At 52.1% G+C, this 20,096-nt stretch overlaps 1 protein-coding gene across 1 annotated transcript in view; it reads left to right on the forward strand.

Annotated features, from left to right (window-relative positions):
- Positions 1-20,096, forward strand: part of LOC140191511 (low-density lipoprotein receptor-related protein 1-like) — a 293,778-nt gene that overhangs the window by 49,752 nt on the left and 223,930 nt on the right. The window contains exon 3 of the mRNA XM_072248962.1: positions 18,460-18,597. Coding sequence (XP_072105063.1) covers positions 18,460-18,597 — 138 coding nt within the window. The remainder of the gene's footprint in view (positions 1-18,459; positions 18,598-20,096) is intronic.

Consider the following 20,096-nt stretch of genomic DNA (forward strand, 5'->3'; position numbering starts at 1 on the left):
AACAGTGACTCTGTACAGTGACACAGTGACCCTCACCCTGAATAAACAGTGACTCTGTACAGTGACACAGTGACCCTCACCCTGAATAAACAGTGACTCTGTACAGTTACACAGTGAGTGACCCTCACCCTGAATAAACCGTGACTCTGTACAGTTACACAGTGACCCTCACCCTGAATAAACAGTGACCCTGTACAGTTACACAGTGAGTGACCCTCACCCTGAATAAACAGTGACTCTGTACAGCTACAATGACCCTCACCCTGAATAAACAGTGACTCTGTACAGTTATACAGTGACCCTCACCCTAAATAAACAGTGAATCTGTACAGTTCCACAGTGAGTGACCCTCAGCCAGAATAAACAGTGACTCTGTACAGTTACACAGTGACCCTCACCCTGAATAAACAGTGACTCTGTACAGTTACACAGTGACCCTCACCCTGAATAGCAGTGACTCTGTACAGTTACACAGTGAATGACCCTCACCCTGAATAAACAGTGACTCTGTACAGTTACACAGTGACCCTCACCCTGAACAAACAGTGACTCTGTATAGTTACACAGTGACCATCAGCTTGAATAAACAGTGACTCTGTACCGTTACACAGTGACCCTCACCCTGAATAAACAGTGGCTCTGTACAGTTACAGTGAGTGACCCTCACCCTGAATAAACAGTGACTCTGTACAGTGACACAGTGACCCTCACCCTGAATAAACAGTGACTCTGTACAGTTACACAGTGAGTGACCCTCACCCTGAATAAACAGTGACTCTGTACAGTTACACAGTGACCTTTACCCTGAATAAACACTGACTCTGTACAGTTACACAGTGAGTGACCCTCACCCTGAATAAACAGTGACTCTGTACAGCTACAGTGACCCTCACCCTGAATAAACAGTGACTCTGTACAGTTACACAGTGACCCTCACCCTGAATAAACAGTGAATCTGTACAGTTCCACAGTGACCCTCACCCTGAATAACAGTGACTCTGTACAGTTACACAGTGAATGACCCTCACCCTGAATAAACAGTGACTCTGTACAGTTACACAGTGATCCTCACCCTGAATAAACAGTGACTCTGTAGAGTGATACAGTGACCCTCACCCTGAATAAACAGTGACTCTGTACAGTTACAGTGACCCTGACCCTTAATAAACAGTGACTCAGTACAGTTACACAGTGAGTGACCCTCACCCTGAATGAAAAGCGACTCTGTGGAGTGACACAGTGACCCTCACCCTGAATAAACAGTGACTCTGTACAGTTACACAGTGACCCTCACCCTGAATAACCAGTGACTCTGTACAGTTATACAGTGATCCTCACCCTGAATAAACAGTGACTCTGTATAGTTACACAGTGACCCTCACCCTGAACAAACAGTGGCTCTGTACAGTTACATAGTGACCCTCACCCTGAATAAACAGTGGCTCTGTATAGTTACACAGTGACCATCACCTTGAATAAACAGTGACTCTGTACAGTTACACAGTGACCCTCACCCTGAATAAACAGTGGCTCTGTACAGTTACAGTGAGTGACCCTCACCCTGAATAAACAGTGACTCTGTACAGTGACACAGTGACCCTCACCCTGAATAAACAGTGACTCTGTACAGTTACACAGTGAGTGACCCTCACCCTGAATAAACAGTGACTCTGTACAGTTACACAGTGACCCTTACCCTGAATAAACACTGACTCTGTACAGTTACACAGTGAGTGACCCTCACCCTGAATAAACAGTGACTCTGTACAGCTACAGTGACCCTCACCCTGAATAAACAGTGACTCTGTACAGTTACACTGTGACCCTCACCCTGAATAACAGTGACTCTGTACAGTTACACAGTGAGTGACCCTCACCCTGAATAAACAGTGATTCTGTAGAATTACACACGGAGTGACCCTCACCCTGAATAAACAGTGACTCTGTACAGTGACACAGTGACCCTCACCCTGAATAAACAGTGACTCTGTACAGTGACACAGTGGCCCTCACCCTGAATAAACAGTGACTCTGTACAGTTACAGTGAGTGACCCTCACCCTGAATAAACAGTGACTCTGTACAGTTACACATTGACCCTCACCCTGAATAAACAGTGACTCTGTACAGTTACACAGTGTCCCTCACCCTGAATAAACAGTGACTCTGTACAGTAACACAGTGACCCTCACCCTGAATAAACAGTGACTCTGTACAGTTACAGTGAGTTACCCTCACCCTGAATAAACAGTGACTCTGTACAGTTACACAGTGACCCTCACCCTGAATAAACAGTGACTCTGTACAGTTACACAGTGACCCTCACCCTTAATAAACAGTGACTGTGTACAGTTACACAGTGACCCTCACCCTGAATAAACAGTGACCCTGTACAGTTACACAGTGACCCTCACCCTGAATAAACAGTGACTCTGTACAGTTACACAGTGACCCTCACCCTGAATAAACAGTGACCCTGTACAGTTACACAGTGACCCTCACCCTGAATAACAGTGACTCTGTACAGTGACCCTCACCCTGAATAAACAGTGATTTTGTACAGTTACATAGTGACCCTCAGCCTGAATAAACTGTGACTCTGTACAGATACACAGTGAGTGTCCCTCACCCTGAACAAACAGTGACAATGTACAGTTACACAGTGACTTTAAAGTTTGGACAACTAATGCTATTGTCTAAGAATGTCAAGTATTTTTGGACTTACCTTCATTGCATATAAAATTCTACACGTGAATCGAGTGCAATTGTGGAATGGTGTGTAATTGCCTTGTAAATTGTAGGTCTCTTCATAGTTGGCAGTGTATACTATCAGTGCTGCTTAACTACCTGTGGCATTGGGTTGTGGTGTTGAGGCTGTTTTGTGGTGAGCTCAGTCTGAGGGCCAATGTACCTGTTCCAGGCTGGTGGGTGAGTCATAACCAGAGTGAACTGTGGAGTTGAGTTATTACATCTTTGATCTGGGTGCATCCATCTGTTGTGAGCACAGACAATGTGTGCAGGGTTGGGAAGAACTGGGCGTAGAGCCGAAGATAACAATGCCTGTCTTAACTTGTAAGGAACATGCAGGTGGATGTGTGGACATGAAATTGCACGTTGACATGTATGGCTTCATGTCCGTTTCTGCACCTGTGGAAAGATGTGCAGGGTGCACAAATTACAAACACGCACTGATACCAACACTCCAGTGAGTTGCTCCACAATGTTTCATGCCACATACGCACATCTCTCCCTCTCCCTCTCTCTACCTGTGTACCTGCCCCCTTCTCTCCTGCTCACTTAGCTTGTTCTACCTCTACCTCCCTCTTTCACTCGTTACCTCCACTGCACACGCCCTCCTTTCTCTCTCGCTCCACCTGTAGTGTGTGTCTCCCTCCCCTCTCCCTCCTTCCCTCTCCCTCCTCCCCTCTCCCTCCTCCCCTCTCCCTCCTCCCCTCTCCCTCCTCCCCTCTCCCTCCTCCCTCCTCCCTTCCTCCTCTCCCTCCCCCCCCGAACTTGCTCTCATGCTCTTCTTCACAGACTGCCTGTGTACACTCTATTTCTCTCTCTTTTCCTCTCAGGCAGCAGCTTCTGTTTTCATGTTATCATGGTGGCCTTTGCACCATTTTGTTTACCTTCATTTTACTTTCTCCATAGCTAAAACCATATCTTGTATTTTATTTGTTCTTACTACTTTGATGTATTAATATATGGCGCAATATCTTTAGATGCAATATAAAACACAAGATTTTCATTGTGACAATAGGAACGCAACACCAATATCTAAAAGCCTCTTAAGCACCTCTGTTTTATCTGCACCTGCCACCATTCGTGGCATCACGTTCCAGACACCCACTATTCTGTTTCAATATAAATTGGTGCACACATCTCCTTTGAACTTTCCACTCTCACCAGAAATGCATCCCCTCTGGTATTAGACTTTTGTCCCCTGGAGATGGATTCTGACCGTCTGCCCTGCCTTTGCTTCGACCGCTGAGTTTGTCCTGCAGATTGTTTGATGCTGCAGATTCCAATGTCTGCAGTCTGTCTACCTCAGATTTAAACACTAAATGGCAGGGCGCTTTGGAGTGGATGTCACTCCCGAATTTGACTGAACATTTTCCCTGTTGTGGTCTCTTGCATCTTATTGTCTACCTACATTGCACTTTCTCTGCAACTGCAACACCTTATTCTGCATTTTGTTATTGTTTTACCTTGTTCTACCTCAATGTACTGATGTGGTGAAATGATCTATGTGGATGACAAGCAGAACAAATTTTTTTCTTAATACTTTTCAAAGTTTTGGTACATGTGGCGACTTTATAAAACTCTGGTCAGTCCACATCTGGAGTATTAGATTCATTTCTAGTCACCACATTACAGTAAGGGTGTGGGGCTTTGGAGAGGGCGCAGAAGAGATTTGCCAGGATGCTGCTTGGATTAAAAGGTATGTCCTACAAGGAGAGGTGGGACAAACTTAGGTTGTTTTCTCTGGAATGGTGGAGGCTGAGATGAGATTGATGGAGACTGTGGAGGGAGATGCACTCTGTGTCTGATCCTGGGAGTGTGTGATGGGACAGTGTGGAGGGAGATTCACTCTGTGTCTGACTCCTGGAGTGTGTGACGGGACAGTGTGGAGGGAGGTTCACTCTGTGTCTGACCCTGGGAGTGTGTGATGGGACGGTGTGGAGGGAGATTCACTCTGTGTCTGACCCCGGGAGTGTGTGATGGGACGGTGTGGAGGGATATTCACTCTGTGTCTGACCCTGGGAGTGTGTGATGGAACGGTGTGGAGGGAGATTCACGCTGTGTCTGACCCCGGGAGTGTGTGATGGGACGGTGTGGAGGGAGATTCACTCTGTGTCTGACTCCTGGAGTGTGTGACGGGACTGTGTGGAGGGAGATTCACTCTGTGTTTGTCCCTTTTTTTTAACAAAATTCTTTATTACAAATGTCGGTACTATACAATATTTACAAAACCAGTGACTAACACATTTACTACACTACAAACAGACAATACATGTTAAACCAATATATTGCCATCCTCATCAATGATGGCATTTACACCCCGTGGAGCCCAACGGTCCCGGAACATCTCGACGGTCGCCGTGGACTGCGCGTATTCCTTTTCAATGTTCACCCGGGCTCGAACATACCCCCTAAACATAGCCAGGCAGTCCACCCGGGGAGAACCTCCTGCCACCCTTTTCCAGGAGCCACGGATGGCAAATTTTCGCCAGCCCCAGGAGCAAGTTGACAAGGACATCCTCATCCCTCTGTGCCCCCCTCCTTACTGGATGACCATATATGAATAGGGTGGGACTGAAATGCAACCAGAAGGCGAGAAGCAGCCCATGCAAGTACGCGAAAAGGGGCTGCAGCCTCACACACTCCACGTACATATGGTACACGGTCTCCTCCAGCCCGCAGAAGTGACACGCGGCTGGGAGATCCGTGTACAAACTAAAGAACTTATTGCAGGGCACCGCTTTATGCAGCACCCTCCAGCTGAGATCCCCAAGGTGCATGGGAAGGACTCCCTTGTAGAGGGACTTCCACTGGGGACCCCCCTCACCTCCAGGTGGAAAGACCGACCGCCATGGCGTGTCGGGATGGTGGACAAATGCTAGGAAGTGGAGGGTGTGGAACAGCAGCCCATAAAGGTACCTCCTGCCTGCATCCCTGAATGGGATTGTGGGTGTTGATGAAAGACGGCTCAAGTTGTGTGGATTTGTCTCTCGGGTAAGGCTGCGGGGCCTGGGCCCGACGAGCAGCTCAGCCCGAGTCGTTCCACACACCTGAGCCGCACTGACATCCGTTGAGACAGGGCAAGGGTCGGCCAGGACCCCGCCCTCTGCCAGAGGAGGGGATTCCCGGCCTGAGGCAACCATGTTCCAGACTCTCAGTAGGTCCTGATAGAAGCCGGGCAGCCTCTGCAAAGCAGCACGGCTAACGCCCGCCGGTGGTAGCTGCATATCTTCGGCAAGACAGCAGCCCCTCCGGAGGAAGAAAGTCGCCAACACGTGCCACCTGGGAGGGTGCTCGGCGTACAGGAATCTCTGCAGCGTCCTGAGGCGGAGAGCCGCCAGTCGTGTGCGTACACACACCAGCGACTGTCCGCCCTCTCCTTCTGGGAGACTCAGAACCGCTGCAGAGACCCAGTGCTTCCTGTTTCCCCAGAAGAAGTCCACTAGCTTCCTCTGCATTCTTGCGACAAAAGGGGCAGGGGGGGCCAAGGTGACCATCCGGTACCACAACATGGAGGCCACCAGCTGGTTTATGACCACCACCCTGCCTCGATAGGAAAGCACCCTGAGAAGGCCTGACCAGCGCCCCAGCCGGGCCATGACCTTTGTCTCCAGGTCCTGCCAGTTCGCCAGCCAGGTCTCCCCAGAAGGACTCAGGTAGACTCCCAGATAGAGAAGACGTCTGGTGCTCCACTCAAAAGCTCTCATCTCCTCCAGCAGGGAGTCCACGTGCCACTGGCCTACCGAGAGTCCGGAACATTTCGCCCAGTTGATCCTGGCGGAGGATGCCGCCGAGAAAACATCTTGGCACTCGCGCATCCTCCGCAGGTCACAGGGGTCTGTGATCATGAGGAGTACGTCATCGGCGTAGGCCGAGAGGACGACCCCCATGTCCGGTTCGCGCAGAACCAGACATGTCAGCCTTCGCCGAAGAAGGCCGAGGAATGGCTCGACACAGATCGCATACAGTTGACCGGACATGGGGCACCCTTGACGCACTCCTCTTCGGAAGTGGATAGGTCCTGTCAATGATCCATTAATCTTAACTAGGCACTCTGCGGCAGAGTACAGGAGCCGAACTCGGGCCACAAAGTGTGGTCCGAGCCCAAAAGCCTGCAGGGTGCCCACCAGGAAACTGTGGTCCACCCAGTCAAAAGCCTTCTCCTGGTCAAGAGAAAGAAACGCTGCCGGGGTCCCAGTCTCCTGGAGTAGGTGGATCAGGTCCCGTACCAGGTGGACATTGTCCTGGATGGAGCGGCCCGGGACTGTATAAGATTGGTCAGGATGGACCACCTGTCCAATTACCGAACCCAGACGGTTGGCCATTGCCCGGGCGAAGATCTTGTAGTCCACGCACAAGAGGGAGACCGGCCGCCAGTTCTTTAGCAGGCGGAGGTCTCCCTTCTTGGGCAGTAGGACCACAACAGCTCTCCGCCATGAGAGGGGCATTTCTCCGGTGGCTAGGCTCTCCCCTAGGACAAGGCTGTAATCATCCCCCAGGACATCCCAAAAAGCCTGATAAAACTCAACACTCAGTCCATCCAAACCAGGGGACTTGCCCCTCCGGAGTTGCCGAAGGGCAGTGGACAGCTCCTCCCGAGTCAGGGGGGCATCCAGACGCACTGCGTCCTCTGGGCTGACCTTCGGCAAATCCTCCCAGACCTCATTACACGCCTCCGCATTTGACGGATCAGGCGAGAATAAGGACCGATAGAATGAACGGACCTCGTTGTTAATTCCATCAGGGTCCGTGATGGAGGAGCCATCGGCAGCCAGCAGCTCCACTAGCTGCTTTTGAACTCCCCGCCACCTTTCCAACGAGTAGAAGAAGGGTGAGCCACGGTCCAAATCCTGCAGCATTTGGATCCGTGACCTCACGTACGCACCTCGGGACTGCTGAAGCTGCAGGTTCCTTAGTGCGTCCTTCTTCTCCTGGTATTCCTGCCACAGCTGTTGGTCTCCAGCGGTCGGACCGAGGCGGGACTCCAGGTCGAGCAACGCTCTCTCAAGCCGCTCAACCTCAGAGCTCCGCCTCTTTGTCGACCCCCTAGTGTACTCCCGACATAAAAACCGGATGTGGGCTTTGCCCACATCCCACCATAGCCGTAGGGAGCAGAAATCTCTTCGCCTCTCTTTCCAGGAGACCCAGAAAGCTCGGAACGAATCCCGGAATCGGCTGTCCTCCAGCAGCCGGTTGTTAAAATGCCAGTACCCGGATCCCACCCGAGGGTGCAGTGGAATAAATTCCATCCACACAAGGTGATGATCCGAGCACGACACCGGCTGCATGGAGGACGCCGACACGCGGGAGACGTAGGCCCGAGAGATGTAAATGCGGTCTATCCTGGAACCTCCTTCTCTAGACCTTCTCGAGAAGGCGCTAGAGTTGGGGTGAAGATTCCGCCAGCTGTCCACCAAGTCAAAGGAGCCGACTAGCTCCTTTAACTTTTTTGCCGATGCTGGGTCGCGTTGGAGGCCCGAACGGTCCTCCGCCTCGAGGGTACAATTGAAATCTCCCCCGAGGATGACGCAATCCCCAGGATCGATGGAGCTCAGCAGGGTGGACAGCTGGCAGAATAGGCGCGTCTGCATCACACCGCGCCTGGGAGCATACACATTGATAAAATGCAATGGTACGCCATCCAGGCGCACAACCAGGTGGAGCAGACGGCCGGGCACAACGTCCTGGACTCTTTCAATTACTGGCTGGAAGGTCGGGGCCAACAGGATCGCCACCCCGCTAGAAATGGAGCTGAGGTGACTCATGTAGACCCCGCCCCGCCACTCCAGGAGCCAAGCAGACTCGTCCCCAGGGATGGTATGGGTTTCCTGCAGGAAACTCACCGTATACCGCCCATCCCTGAGGGCTGAGAGATTGTTATGCCTGCGAAGAGGACCCCTGCTGCCGTTTACGTTGAGACTAGCTATGGTAAGCTTCATGGCGGGAGCACACTAGGGCTCAGCAGCTGTGCCCATTTCGGTGAGAGCGGAGGCGCCCTCCACCACACTGTCCGGAAAGAAAGCAAGGTTACTTTTTGCCTTCCGGGCTCGAGCAGTACCAGCGACACCCTGTGACCCACCATCCCCCGTAGGAGCGAGGCTGCTTCTCCCTCTAATGTCCCTTACTAGGTCATCTAGGAAGGATTTTAGTTGCCGTCTGTCGTTCCCCGCCACCGCATTCCTCTTTCCCTTTCCCTTTCGTCCGAGGATGACTCGCAGGGACCTCACCAGCCTCGGCATGCTGGGCCAGCGTAGCGAGGCTAGTTGAGGCCGGTGCTTGGCACCCTCAGAGGTAAGAATAAAATGCTTAATTTCCTCTACAGGTATCAATGGGGACTTCTCAGGAGGGGTGAGGATGTCCATTATTTCACTATCGAAAGAGTCCCCCTCCAACCCGTCACTGCAGACAGAATCCCCATCGGCCTCCCCGCATGTTCCAAAAGATGGCTGCGCTTGTGACCCATACCGCGCAGCGGGCACCTCGCTCTTACCTGCCCGCTCCACCGTCGCATCAGCCTCATCCACATTTGCGACAGTGGAGGGACAATCCCCAGGGACTCCCTGCAAGTCATTAATTGCTGGGGTCGACGTGCACAGAAAAACGCCCTCCCCAGGGGGCAGGCATAGAGGGGAACCCGGCACCTTTGGTCCAAGGGATTCACAAGCAGCCTGGTGCTGAGAATGAGAGCGCTTTGTCTCGTCTCCTCTTACATTATTCGGTACACTGGCCTCCAGAGAGGCGCTGACTTGTAGGTCCTGGGTGGAGGCCTCCAGGGCTGCCTCATTGGTGCAAACAGGGCTATCACAAGCTATTTGCACAACCACACCATCTTCCCCAGGACTGGTGGCTACATCTGGGGACTCAGGTTTAGAACCAACCCCTACCCGGATTCCCACCCCTTCCTGGGACTCCTCCGCATCTACATCCCCTGCCCTCTTGCGGGAACGTTCCCTTCTCCTCTTCACACCGGAGGAGCACACAGGTGCAGGCTTCACCGATGGGGCGGCGCTCTCTGTTTCCATCGCCCCGTCTGCTAGCGCACCTCCCCGAGCCCCACGCTCCACTTCAGGCGAAATGGGCGTGAGCTCTGCAGCCTCAAAGGCCCGCTTCTTACTGTGTTTGGATTTCCCCTTTGCCTTCTTACTCCGCACAGACTCCACCCCGTCCCCCACCCGAACCACAGGGAGAGGAGCAGGGACCGACCCAACCGTAGGAGTAGAGGTAGGGGTAGGGGCAGGGGCAGGGTGAGGGGCTGGGGCAGGATTACGGGCGGGGGCAGGGTCAGATGCAGGCGCAGATGCACGTGCAGGAGTAGGATCAGGGGCAGAGGTAGCTGGGGCACTGGTGCCCGAAATGGGCTCCCTCGGGTTCCGGCCGGCAGGACAGTCCCTCCGAAAGTGCCCCACCCCCCTGCACGCATGGCACCGCGGGCGCTCGGAGCTCCAGTACACCTGATAATCCACTCCCTCATGCCGGACAGTAAACCGGCCCTCAACATCGTCCTCCCTTTCCAGCTGCATGAATACCTGACGCCGGAAAGAGATTACGGTGCGGAGGGTGCGTCTCTTAAATTTGTGTCGGATGGCAGTGATCTCCGACCTTACTTGCCCTAAACGGGCCAGTGGGGGTAGCAAGTCCTCATTTGGAATGAAAGGCTTAACATGCCCAAGCACGATACGTTGCGTGGGGGCCGTCACCAGCTCCATAGGTAAAAAGATGTTGTCTACCGTGACTCCCCTGCTTAGGGCCCGGTGCACTAGCTCTTCATTCACCAGATAAAACACCGCCTTTCCAAACTCCTTCTCGGTGGCCAGAATACCACCTTTCCCAACAAGGTCCTCCATTGCCTCCGTACACTTTTCTAGTGTCATTCCAGGGCGCAAAATACATTGCACCCCACGTTCCACCTTCACCGACCGAAAAAGGGCGTTGTCCGAGGCCGGGGAGGCAGCCGCCCTTGCGTAACTCCCCGAAGGCCCGCGACTCCCTGGAGACCGGTCCGGCATGCTGGCGCTCTTTCCAGTCCGAGAATCCTACAGCGGTGCCGGTTAGAAGTCCTGGAACGAGTCGAATAACTGGCCGGGAAAGTTTGCAGTCGACAGTTCCTCGCTGGCTCGACGCCAGGAAAGGCTCCGTCGGACTTGCAGAGACCCAGGCCGGGAGAGGCCGAAACGTCCTTCCAGATGCTTCGGCACCAACACCGGACGAAAATCAGGAAAAACAATGGAGGAGGAACGTTACCCCGCTGTCAATGGGGGGGAACGACGGCGTTTGCCTCCGGTTTTGGAGCGAACCGGCTTCCTGGCGAGTTGCCAGCGGCCGCAGCTGGGAGCTATGCAGTTAGCAGCCGCCAACAAACCCAGCCCAAACCGGCAGTAAAACTGCACACCGAGTTTCTTCACCAGCGCCGTCACTCACTCGATTGTTCAAGAGACTTTTAGAGCCACCTCCAAAGTATTCCACGAACTTTATCCAGTAGTTTTGCCTCGATTTCTCCCAGCTCAGTCAGCACAGCTCCTCTCTGTGTCTGACCCTGGGAGTGTGTGATGGGTCAGTGTGGAGGGAACTTCACTCTGTGTCTGACCCCAGGAGAATGTGATCAGACAGTGTGGAGGGAGATTCACTCTGTGTCTGACCGAGGGAGTGTGTGATGGGACAGTGTGGAGGGAGCTTCACTCTGTGCCTGACCCTGGAAGCTTTTGAAGGGTTGTCGTGGAGGGAGATTCGCTCTGTGTCGGACCACAGGCGCGTGTGATGGGAATGTGTGGAGGCAGGTTCACTCTCTGTCTGACCCTGGGAGTGTGTGATAGGACAGTGTGGAGGGAGATTCACTCTCTGTCTGACCGAGCGAGTGTGTGATGGGACAGTGTGGAGGGAGATTCACTCTGTGTCTGACCCTGGAAGTGTGTGATGGGACAGTGTGGAGGGAGATTCACTCTGTGTCTCACCCTGGGAGTGTGTGATGGAACAGTGTGGCGGGAATTTCACTCTGTGTCTGACCGAGGGAGTGTGTGATGGGACAATGTGGAGGGAGATTCACTCTGTATTTGACTTTGGGAGTGGGTGATGCGACAGTGTGGACGAGGCTTCACTCTGCGTCTGACCCGGGGAGTGTGAGATGGGACGGTGTGGAGAGAGTTTCAATCTGTGTCTGACCATGGGATGGTGGGGAGGGAGCTTCACTTTGTGTCTTACCCTGGGAGCTTGTGAAGGGTTGTTGTGGAGGGAGATTCGCTCTGTGTCTGACCACAGGAGCGTGTGATGGGACAGTGTGGAGGGAGATTCACTCTGTGTCTGACCGAAAAAGTGTGTGATGGGACAGTGTGGAAGGAGATTCACTCTGTGTCTGACCGTGGGAGTGTGTGATGGGACGGAGTGAAGGCAGCTTCGCGCTGTATCTGACCCTGGGAGTGTGTGATGGGATATTGTGGAGGGAGAGTCACTCTGTGCCTGACCCTGGGAGTGTGTGATGGGACAGTGCGGAGGGAGATTCACTGTGTATCTGACCCTGGGAGTGTGTGATGGGATGGTGTGGAGGGAGCTTCAATCTGTGTCTGACCCTCGGAGTTTGTGAAGGAATGGTGTGGACGGAGATTCATTCTCTGTTTGACCCCAGGAGCATGTGATCAGACAGTGTGGAGGGAAATTCACTCTGTGTCTGACCGAGGAAGTGTGTGATGGGAGAGTGTGGAGAGAGATTCATCTGTGTCTGACTTTGGGAGTGGGTGATGGGACAGTGTGGAGGGAGATTCCCTCTGTCTCTGACCCTGGGAGCGTGTGATGGAACAGTGTGGAGGGAGATTCACTCTGCGTCTGACCCTGGGAGTGTGTGATGGGTCAGTGTGGAGGGAACTTCACTCTGTGTCTGACCCCAGGAGCATGTGATCAGACAGTGTGGAGGGAGATTCACTCTGTGTCTGACCGAGGGAGTGTGTGTTGGGACAGTGTGGAGGGAGATTCACTCTGTGTCTCACCCTGGGAGTGTGTGATGGAACAGTGTGGAGGGAATTTCACTCTGTGCCTGACCCTGGAAGCTTGTGAAGGGTTGTTGTGGAGGGAGATTCGCTCTGTGTCGGACCACAGCCGCGTGTGATGGGAATGTGTGGAGGCAGGTTCACTCTCTGTCTGACCGAGCGAGTGTGTGATGGGACAGTGTGGAGGGAGATTCACTCTGTGTCTGACCCTGGGAGTGTGTGATGGGACAGTGTGGAGGGAGATTCACTCTGTGTCTGACCGTGGGAGTGTGTGATGGGACAGTGTGGAGGGAGATTCACTCTGTGTCTGACCCTGGCAGTTTGTGATGGAACAGTGTGGAGGGAATTTCACTCTGTGTCTGACCGAGGGAGTGTGTGATGGGACAGTGTGGAGGGAGATTCACTCTGTATCTGACTTTGGGAGTGGGAATTGGGACAGTGTGGACGAGGCTTCACTGCGTCTGACCCGGGGAGTGTGAGATGGGACGGTGTGGAGAGAGTTTCAATCTGTGTCTGACCATCGGATTGTGTGATGGGATGGTGTGGAGGGAGCTTCACTCTGTGTCTGACCACAGGAGCGTGTGATGGGACAGTGTGGAGGGAGATTCACTCTCTGTCTGACCGAGGGAGTGTGTGATGGGACAGTGTGGAGGGAGATTCACTCTGTGTCTTATCCTGGGAGTGTGTGATGGGACAGTGTGGAGGGAGATTCAGTCTCTGTCTGACCCTGGGAATGTGTGATGGGACTGTGTGGAGGGAGGTGCACTGTGCATATGACCCTGGGAGTGTGTGATGGGACGGTGCGGAGGGAGAATCACTCTGTGTCTGACCCCGGGAGTATGTGTTCGGACAGTGCGGAGGGAAATTCACGCTGTGTCTGACCGAGTGGGTGTGTGATGGGACAGTGTGGAGGGAGGTTCACTCTGTGTCTGACCCTTGAAGTGTGTGATGGGATGGTGTGGAGAGAGATTTACTCTGTGTCTGACCCTGGGAGAGTGTGATGGGACGGTGTGAAGGCAGCTTCGCGCTGTATCTGACCCTGGGAGTGTGTGATGGTACAGTGTGGAGGGATATTCACTCTGTGTCTGACCGAGGGAGTGTGTGTTGGGACAGTGTGGAGGGAGATTCACTCTGTGTCTCACCCTGGGAGTGGGTGATGGAACAGTGTGGAGCGAATTTCACTCTGTGTCTGACCGAGGGAGCGTGTGATGGGACAGTGTGGAGGGAGATTCACTCTGTGTCTGACCCTGGGAGTGTGTGATGGGACAATGTGGAGGGAGATTCACTCTGTGTCTGACCCTGGGGGTGTGTGACGGGACAGTGTGGAGGGAGATTCACTCTGTGTCTGACCCTGGGAGTGTGTGATGGGACAGTGTGGAGGGAGATTCACTCTGTGTCTGATCCTGGGAGTGTGTGATGGGACAGTGTGGAGGGAGATTCACTCTGTGTCTGACTCTGGGAGTGTGTGATGGGATGGTGTGGAGGGAGATTCACTCTGTGTCTGACCCTGGGAGTGTGTGATGGGATGGTGTGGAGGGAGATTCACTCTGTGTCTGACCCTGGGAGTGTGTGATGGGATAGTGTGGAGGGAGATTCACTCTGTGTCTGTCCCCGGGAGTGTGAGATGGGATAGTGTGGAGGGAGATTCACTCTGTGTCTGACCCTGGGAGTGTGTGATGGGACAATGTGGAGGGAGATTCACTCTGTGTCTGACCCTGGGAGTGTGTGATGGGACGGTGTGGAGGGAGATTCACTCTGTGTCTGACCCTGGGAGTGTGTGATGGGACAGTGTGGAGGGAGATTCACTCTGTGTCTGACCCTGGGAGTGTGTGATGGGACAATGTGGAGGGAGATTCACTCTGTGTCTGACCCCGGGAGTGTGTGATGGGACATTGTGGAGGGAGATTCACTCTGTGTCTGACCCCGGGAGTGTGTGATGGGACAGTGTGGAGGGAGATTCTCTCTGTGTCTGACCCTGGGAGTGTGTGATGGGACAATGTGGAGGGAGATTCACTCTGTGTCTGACCCTGGGGGTGTGTGATGGGACGGTGTGGAGGGAGATTCTCTCTGTGTCTGACCCTGGGAGTGTGTGATGGGACAATGTGGAGGGAGATTCACTCTGTGTCTGACCCTGGGGGTGTGTGACGGGACAGTGTGGAGGGAGATTCACTCTGTGTCTGACCCTGGGAGTGTGTGATGGGACAGTGTGGAGGGAGATTCACTCTGTGTCTGATCCTGGGAGTGTGTGATGGGACGGTGTGGAGGGAGATTCACTCTGTGTCTGACTCTGGGAGTGTGTGATGGGATGGTGTGGAGGGAGATTCACTCTGTGTCTGACCCTGGGAGTGTGTGATGGGATAGTGTGGAGGGAGATTCACTCTGTGTCTGTCCCCGGGAGTGTGAGATGGGACAGTGTGGAGGGAGATTCACTCTGTGTCTGACCCTGGGAGTGTGTGATGGGACAATGTGGAGGGAGATTCACTCTGTGTCTGACCCTGGGAGTGTGTGATGGGACGGTGTGGAGGGAGATTCACTCTGTGTCTGACCCTGGGAGCGTGTGATGGGACAGTGTGGAGTGAGATTCACTCTGTGTCTGACCCTGGGAGTGTGTGATGGGATGGTGTGGAGGGAGATTCACTCTGTGTCTGACCCCGGGAGTGTGTGATGGGACATTGTGGAGGGAGATTCACTCTGTGTCTGACCCCGGGAGTGTGTGATGGGACAGTGTGGAGGGAGATTCTCTCTGTGTCTGACCCTGGGAGTGTGTGATGGGACAATGTGGAGGGAGATTCACTCTGTGTCTGACCCTGGGGGTGTGTGATGGGATGGTGTGGAGGGAGATTCTCTCTGTGTCTGACCCTGGGAGTGTGTGATGGGACAATGTGGAGGGAGATTCACTCTGTGTCTGACCCTGGGGGTGTGTGATGGGACAGTGTGGAGGGAGATTCATTCTGTGTATTACCCCAGGAGTGTGTGATGGGACAGTGTGGAGGGAGATTCTCTCTGTGTCTGACCCTGGGAGTGTGTGATGGGACAATGTGGAGGGAGATTCACTCTGTGTCTGACCCTGGGGGTGTGTGATGGGACAGTGTGGAGGGAGATTCACTCTGTGTCTGACCCCGGGAGTGTGTGATGGGACGGTGTGGAGGGAGATTCTCTCTGTGTCTGACCCCGGGAGTGTGTGATGGGACAATGTGGAGGGAGATTCACTCTGTGTCTGACCCTGGGGGTGTGTGATGGGACAGTGTGGAGGGAGATTCACTCTGTGTCTGACCCCGGGAGTGTGTGATGGGACAGTGTGGAGGGAGATTCACTCTGTGTCTGACCCCGGGAGTGTGTGATGGGACAATGTGGAGGGAGATTCACTCTGTGTCTGACCCTGGGGGTGTGTGATGGGACAGTGAGGAGGGAGATTCACTCTGTGTCTGACCCCGGGAGTGTGTGATGGGACAGTGTGGTGGGAGATTCACTCTTTGTCTGACCCTGGGAGTGTGTGATAGGACAGTGTGGAGGGAGATTCACTCTGTGTCTGACCCTGGGAGTGTGGGATGGGATAGTGTGGAGGGAGATTCACTCTGTGTCTGACCCTGGGGGTGTGTGATGGGACAGTGAGGAGGGAGCTTCACTCTGTGTCTGACCCTGGGAGTGTGTGATGGGATAGTGTGGAGGGAGATTCACTCTGTGTCTGACCCTGGGGGTGTGTGATGGGACAGTGAGGAGGGAGATTCACTCTGTGTCTGACCCCGGGAGTGTGTGATGGGATAGTGTGGAGGGAGATTCACTCTGTGTCTGACCCTGGGGGTGTGTGATGGGACAGTGTGGAGTGAGATTCACTCTGTGTCTGACCCTGGGAGTGTGTGATGGGACAGTGTGGAGGGAGATTCACTCTGTGTCTGACCCTGGGGGTGTGTGATGGGACAGTGAGGAGGGAGCTCTGTGGCTGACCCTGGGTTTGTGTGACAGATATAAACCAGAGGTAATCTTTGAAGTATGAAAACAAATCATTGATTTTATTAATTATTGCAGATTAAATGTAGCATTGTTCTCTGCGACTTCTTGTCCTTTGTGAATGTTGGGGTGAGCTGCCTGCTCGCATCACTGCAGACTCTATGGCGATGGTGCTTTTCAGCACTGTTGCTGAGGGTGTTTCTCGGTATATATTCATTCTGAGTTGAAGCAGGCCCTTCAGCCCAATTTATCCTGCAGACCATGATAGGCATCTAAGCTAGTCCCCTTTGTCTACATTTGGCCCATATTCCAACATGTATGTATGTATATGTTCAGGTGCTATTTCAATATTCCTCCAACAGGAATTGGTTTGTTATTGTAATGTACTGAGATATAGAGAAAAGTTTGCCTTGGAGACTGTCCATACAGAGCAGATCATTACACAGTGTATTGAGGTAAAACAATAACAATGCAGAATAAAGGGTCACAGTTACGGAGAAAGTGCGGTGTAGGTAGACAAGAAAGTGCAAGATGACAATGAGGTGGGTTGTGAGGCTAAGATCCCATCTTCAAAGAGGTCCATTCATGAGAAGCTGTTTGTGAGTCTGGTGGTACATGCATTCAGGCTTTTGTATGGCTATGATTGAGGGAGCGCATTCACCCTTTTGATGCCCTCATGATTTTAAACATCTGTACAAGGTCTCCCTTCAGTCTCCTACGCTCCAGAGAATAAAGTTGGAATTGGAATTGGTTTATTATTGTCACATTTACTGAGATACAGTGAAAAACTTGTGATGTGTACTCTTTATACAGATCAGATCATTACACAGTGCATTGAGGTGGAACAAGGCAAAACAATAACAGAATGCAGAACATACTGACCACTCTCTATATGTAAAACTTGCCACTCAGGTCCTTTAAATCTCTCCCCTCTCACCTTAAACCTATGCCCACTGTTTTTGTCTCCCCAGTTGGAAGGATAAGACTGTATGCCATCACCTCTACTATGCCCCTCATAATTTTATGCATTCACCCCTCATTCTCCTGGCAAGTGTGTTCTAATTGTCTTCAATTTCCAGCTTACTCGCATCATCTCTGTAACAACTCAGATTCAGTTTTATTATCATTCACTTACAGCAGGAAATTTGTTGGTTTTGTTGGAGAAGTATACTGGAACAAAATAAAAATTGCTGTAAGTTGCAATATAAAAAATAAATACTGATATGTGTTCCATCAACTTCTCCTTCCTGAAGACACTTTTAGTCTCTTGGTCTTGCTGCCATTGAGTGCAAGGTTGTTCTTATGACACCACTCAACCAGCTGACCTTTATCACTCCTGTATGCCTCCTCGTCACCATCTGAGATTCTGCCAACAACACTGGTGTCATTGGCGACTTTATGGATGCCAAACAGTCGTGGATGTAGAGATGCGCCAGTGTTGATTGTCAGTGAGGAGGAGATATTATTTCCAATCAGCACAGACTGTGTCCTCCTGATAAGGAAGTCAGGGATCCAGTTGTAGAGGGAGGTACAGCTTTAGTTTCAGAGCTTGTTGGTGAGAACTGAGGGGATGATGGTATTGAATGCTGAGCTGTGAATAGTAAACAGTAGTCTGACTGCACGCTGTACTTCTGCTGTGACCCCATCAGCATCTTATTCTACTGCAATATAACATTTGTCACTTGACTGATGAAGGGAAGAAAAGGTGCGTCGCAAGGGGGAGAGTGAATGTTTAGTTCATGGAGTGTTGTTTTCACAGAATCACATCACAATCTGTTGTATTTCTCTTCCAGGTCCACACCAGTCTGCCTTCAAATGTGCTGTGAATGAATACCAGTGTCTTGGGACGGAACTCTGTATCCCGATGAGTAAGCTGTGTGATGGAGTTCGAGACTGCTCGGACGGTTATGATGAAGGACCTCATTGCAGAGGTGTGTACACCCAGGGAGTGTGTGATGTGATGGTGTAGAGTGGTTGATGGAACAGTACAGAGCATGTGATGGAACAGTGTGGAGGGAGTTTCATTTTGTGTATGACACCAGGAGTGTGTGATGGGATGGTGTGGAGGGAGATTCACTCTATGTCTGACCCTGGGAGTGTGTGATAGGACGGTGTGGAGGTAGATTGACTCTGTGTCTGACACTGGGAGTGTGTGATGAGGCACTGTGGAGGGAGCTTCAGTCTGTGTCTGACCCCGGGAGTGTGTGATGGGATGGTGAGGGAGATTCACTCTGTGTCTGCCCCTGGGAGTGTGTGATGGGACAGTGTGGAGGGAGATTCACTCTGTGTCTGACCCTGGGAGTGTGTGATGGGATGGTGTGGAGGGAGATTCACTCTGTGTCTGACCCTGGGAGTGTGTGATGGGACAGTGTGGAGGGAGCTTTACTCTGTGTCTGACCCTGGGAGTGTGTGATGGGACAGTGTGGAGGGAGATTCACTCTGTGTCTGACCCTGAGAGTGTGTGATGGGACAGTGTGGAGGGGGATTCACTCTGTGTCTGACCCTGGGAGTGTGTGATGGGACAGTGTGGAGGGAGGTTTACTCTGTATCTGACCCTGGGAGTGTGTGATGGGACAGTGTGGAGGGAGCTTCACTCTGTGTTTGGCCCCGGGAGTCTGTGATGAGACGGTATGAAAGGAGCTTCGCAGTCAACTCCTATTGAAATTTGATCGGGAATTACACACTTCTCTCCAGGAATTAGGTCATGATTTTTGGTAATTACATCATCATGTCCTGAGTTCTCAAAAAGATTGTGGCAGATCTGGCCATAGACAGCTCCAACTACCTGCCTTTTCCCAATATCTATTAATTACCCTGCGTCTTAAATATATTTAATGATGTACTCTCTACTGCTTCCCTGGGCAGAGAATTCCACAGATTCACTACTGTCTGGGAAAAGCAGTTTTCCTCATCTCTATCCGAAACCTATTCCCTTGAGGTTACGTTCTCGTTCTAGTCTCACTCACCAGTGGAAATGGCTTTCTTGCCTCTATCTGATCTATTCTGTACATAATATTCCATGAAACAGAAAAAAACAACAAATTTCGCAACACATGATAATAAACCCGATTTTATTTCTATCAGATTGCCTCTCATTTTTCTGAATTTCAATGAGCATAGTCCCATTTGACTCAACCTGTCCTTGTAGGCGAACCCCCTCATTTCCCTAATCAACCTGGAGAACCTCCTCTTCATCACTTTTAAGGTTAATATATTGTTGGCAGCTGTGTTAATTACCCTCTGGGGGAGAGGCATCTGAGTGTTGGGTGTAAGAGATGGGTGAGTTGGATGGTGGTGAAGTTCAAACGGCATTGAGTCTAAGAGTGAAGTCATCTTGCAGCTGTATAAAACTGCTGAGGCTGCAGTTCTGGTTGCCCTGTTACAGGAAGGATGTCAGGACTTTGGAGAGAGTACAGAAGAGATTCACTGG

This window comes from Mobula birostris, chromosome X, assembly GCF_030028105.1.
Source record: "Mobula birostris isolate sMobBir1 chromosome X, sMobBir1.hap1, whole genome shotgun sequence".
NCBI classification, from domain to species: Eukaryota; Metazoa; Chordata; class Chondrichthyes; order Myliobatiformes; family Myliobatidae; genus Mobula; species Mobula birostris.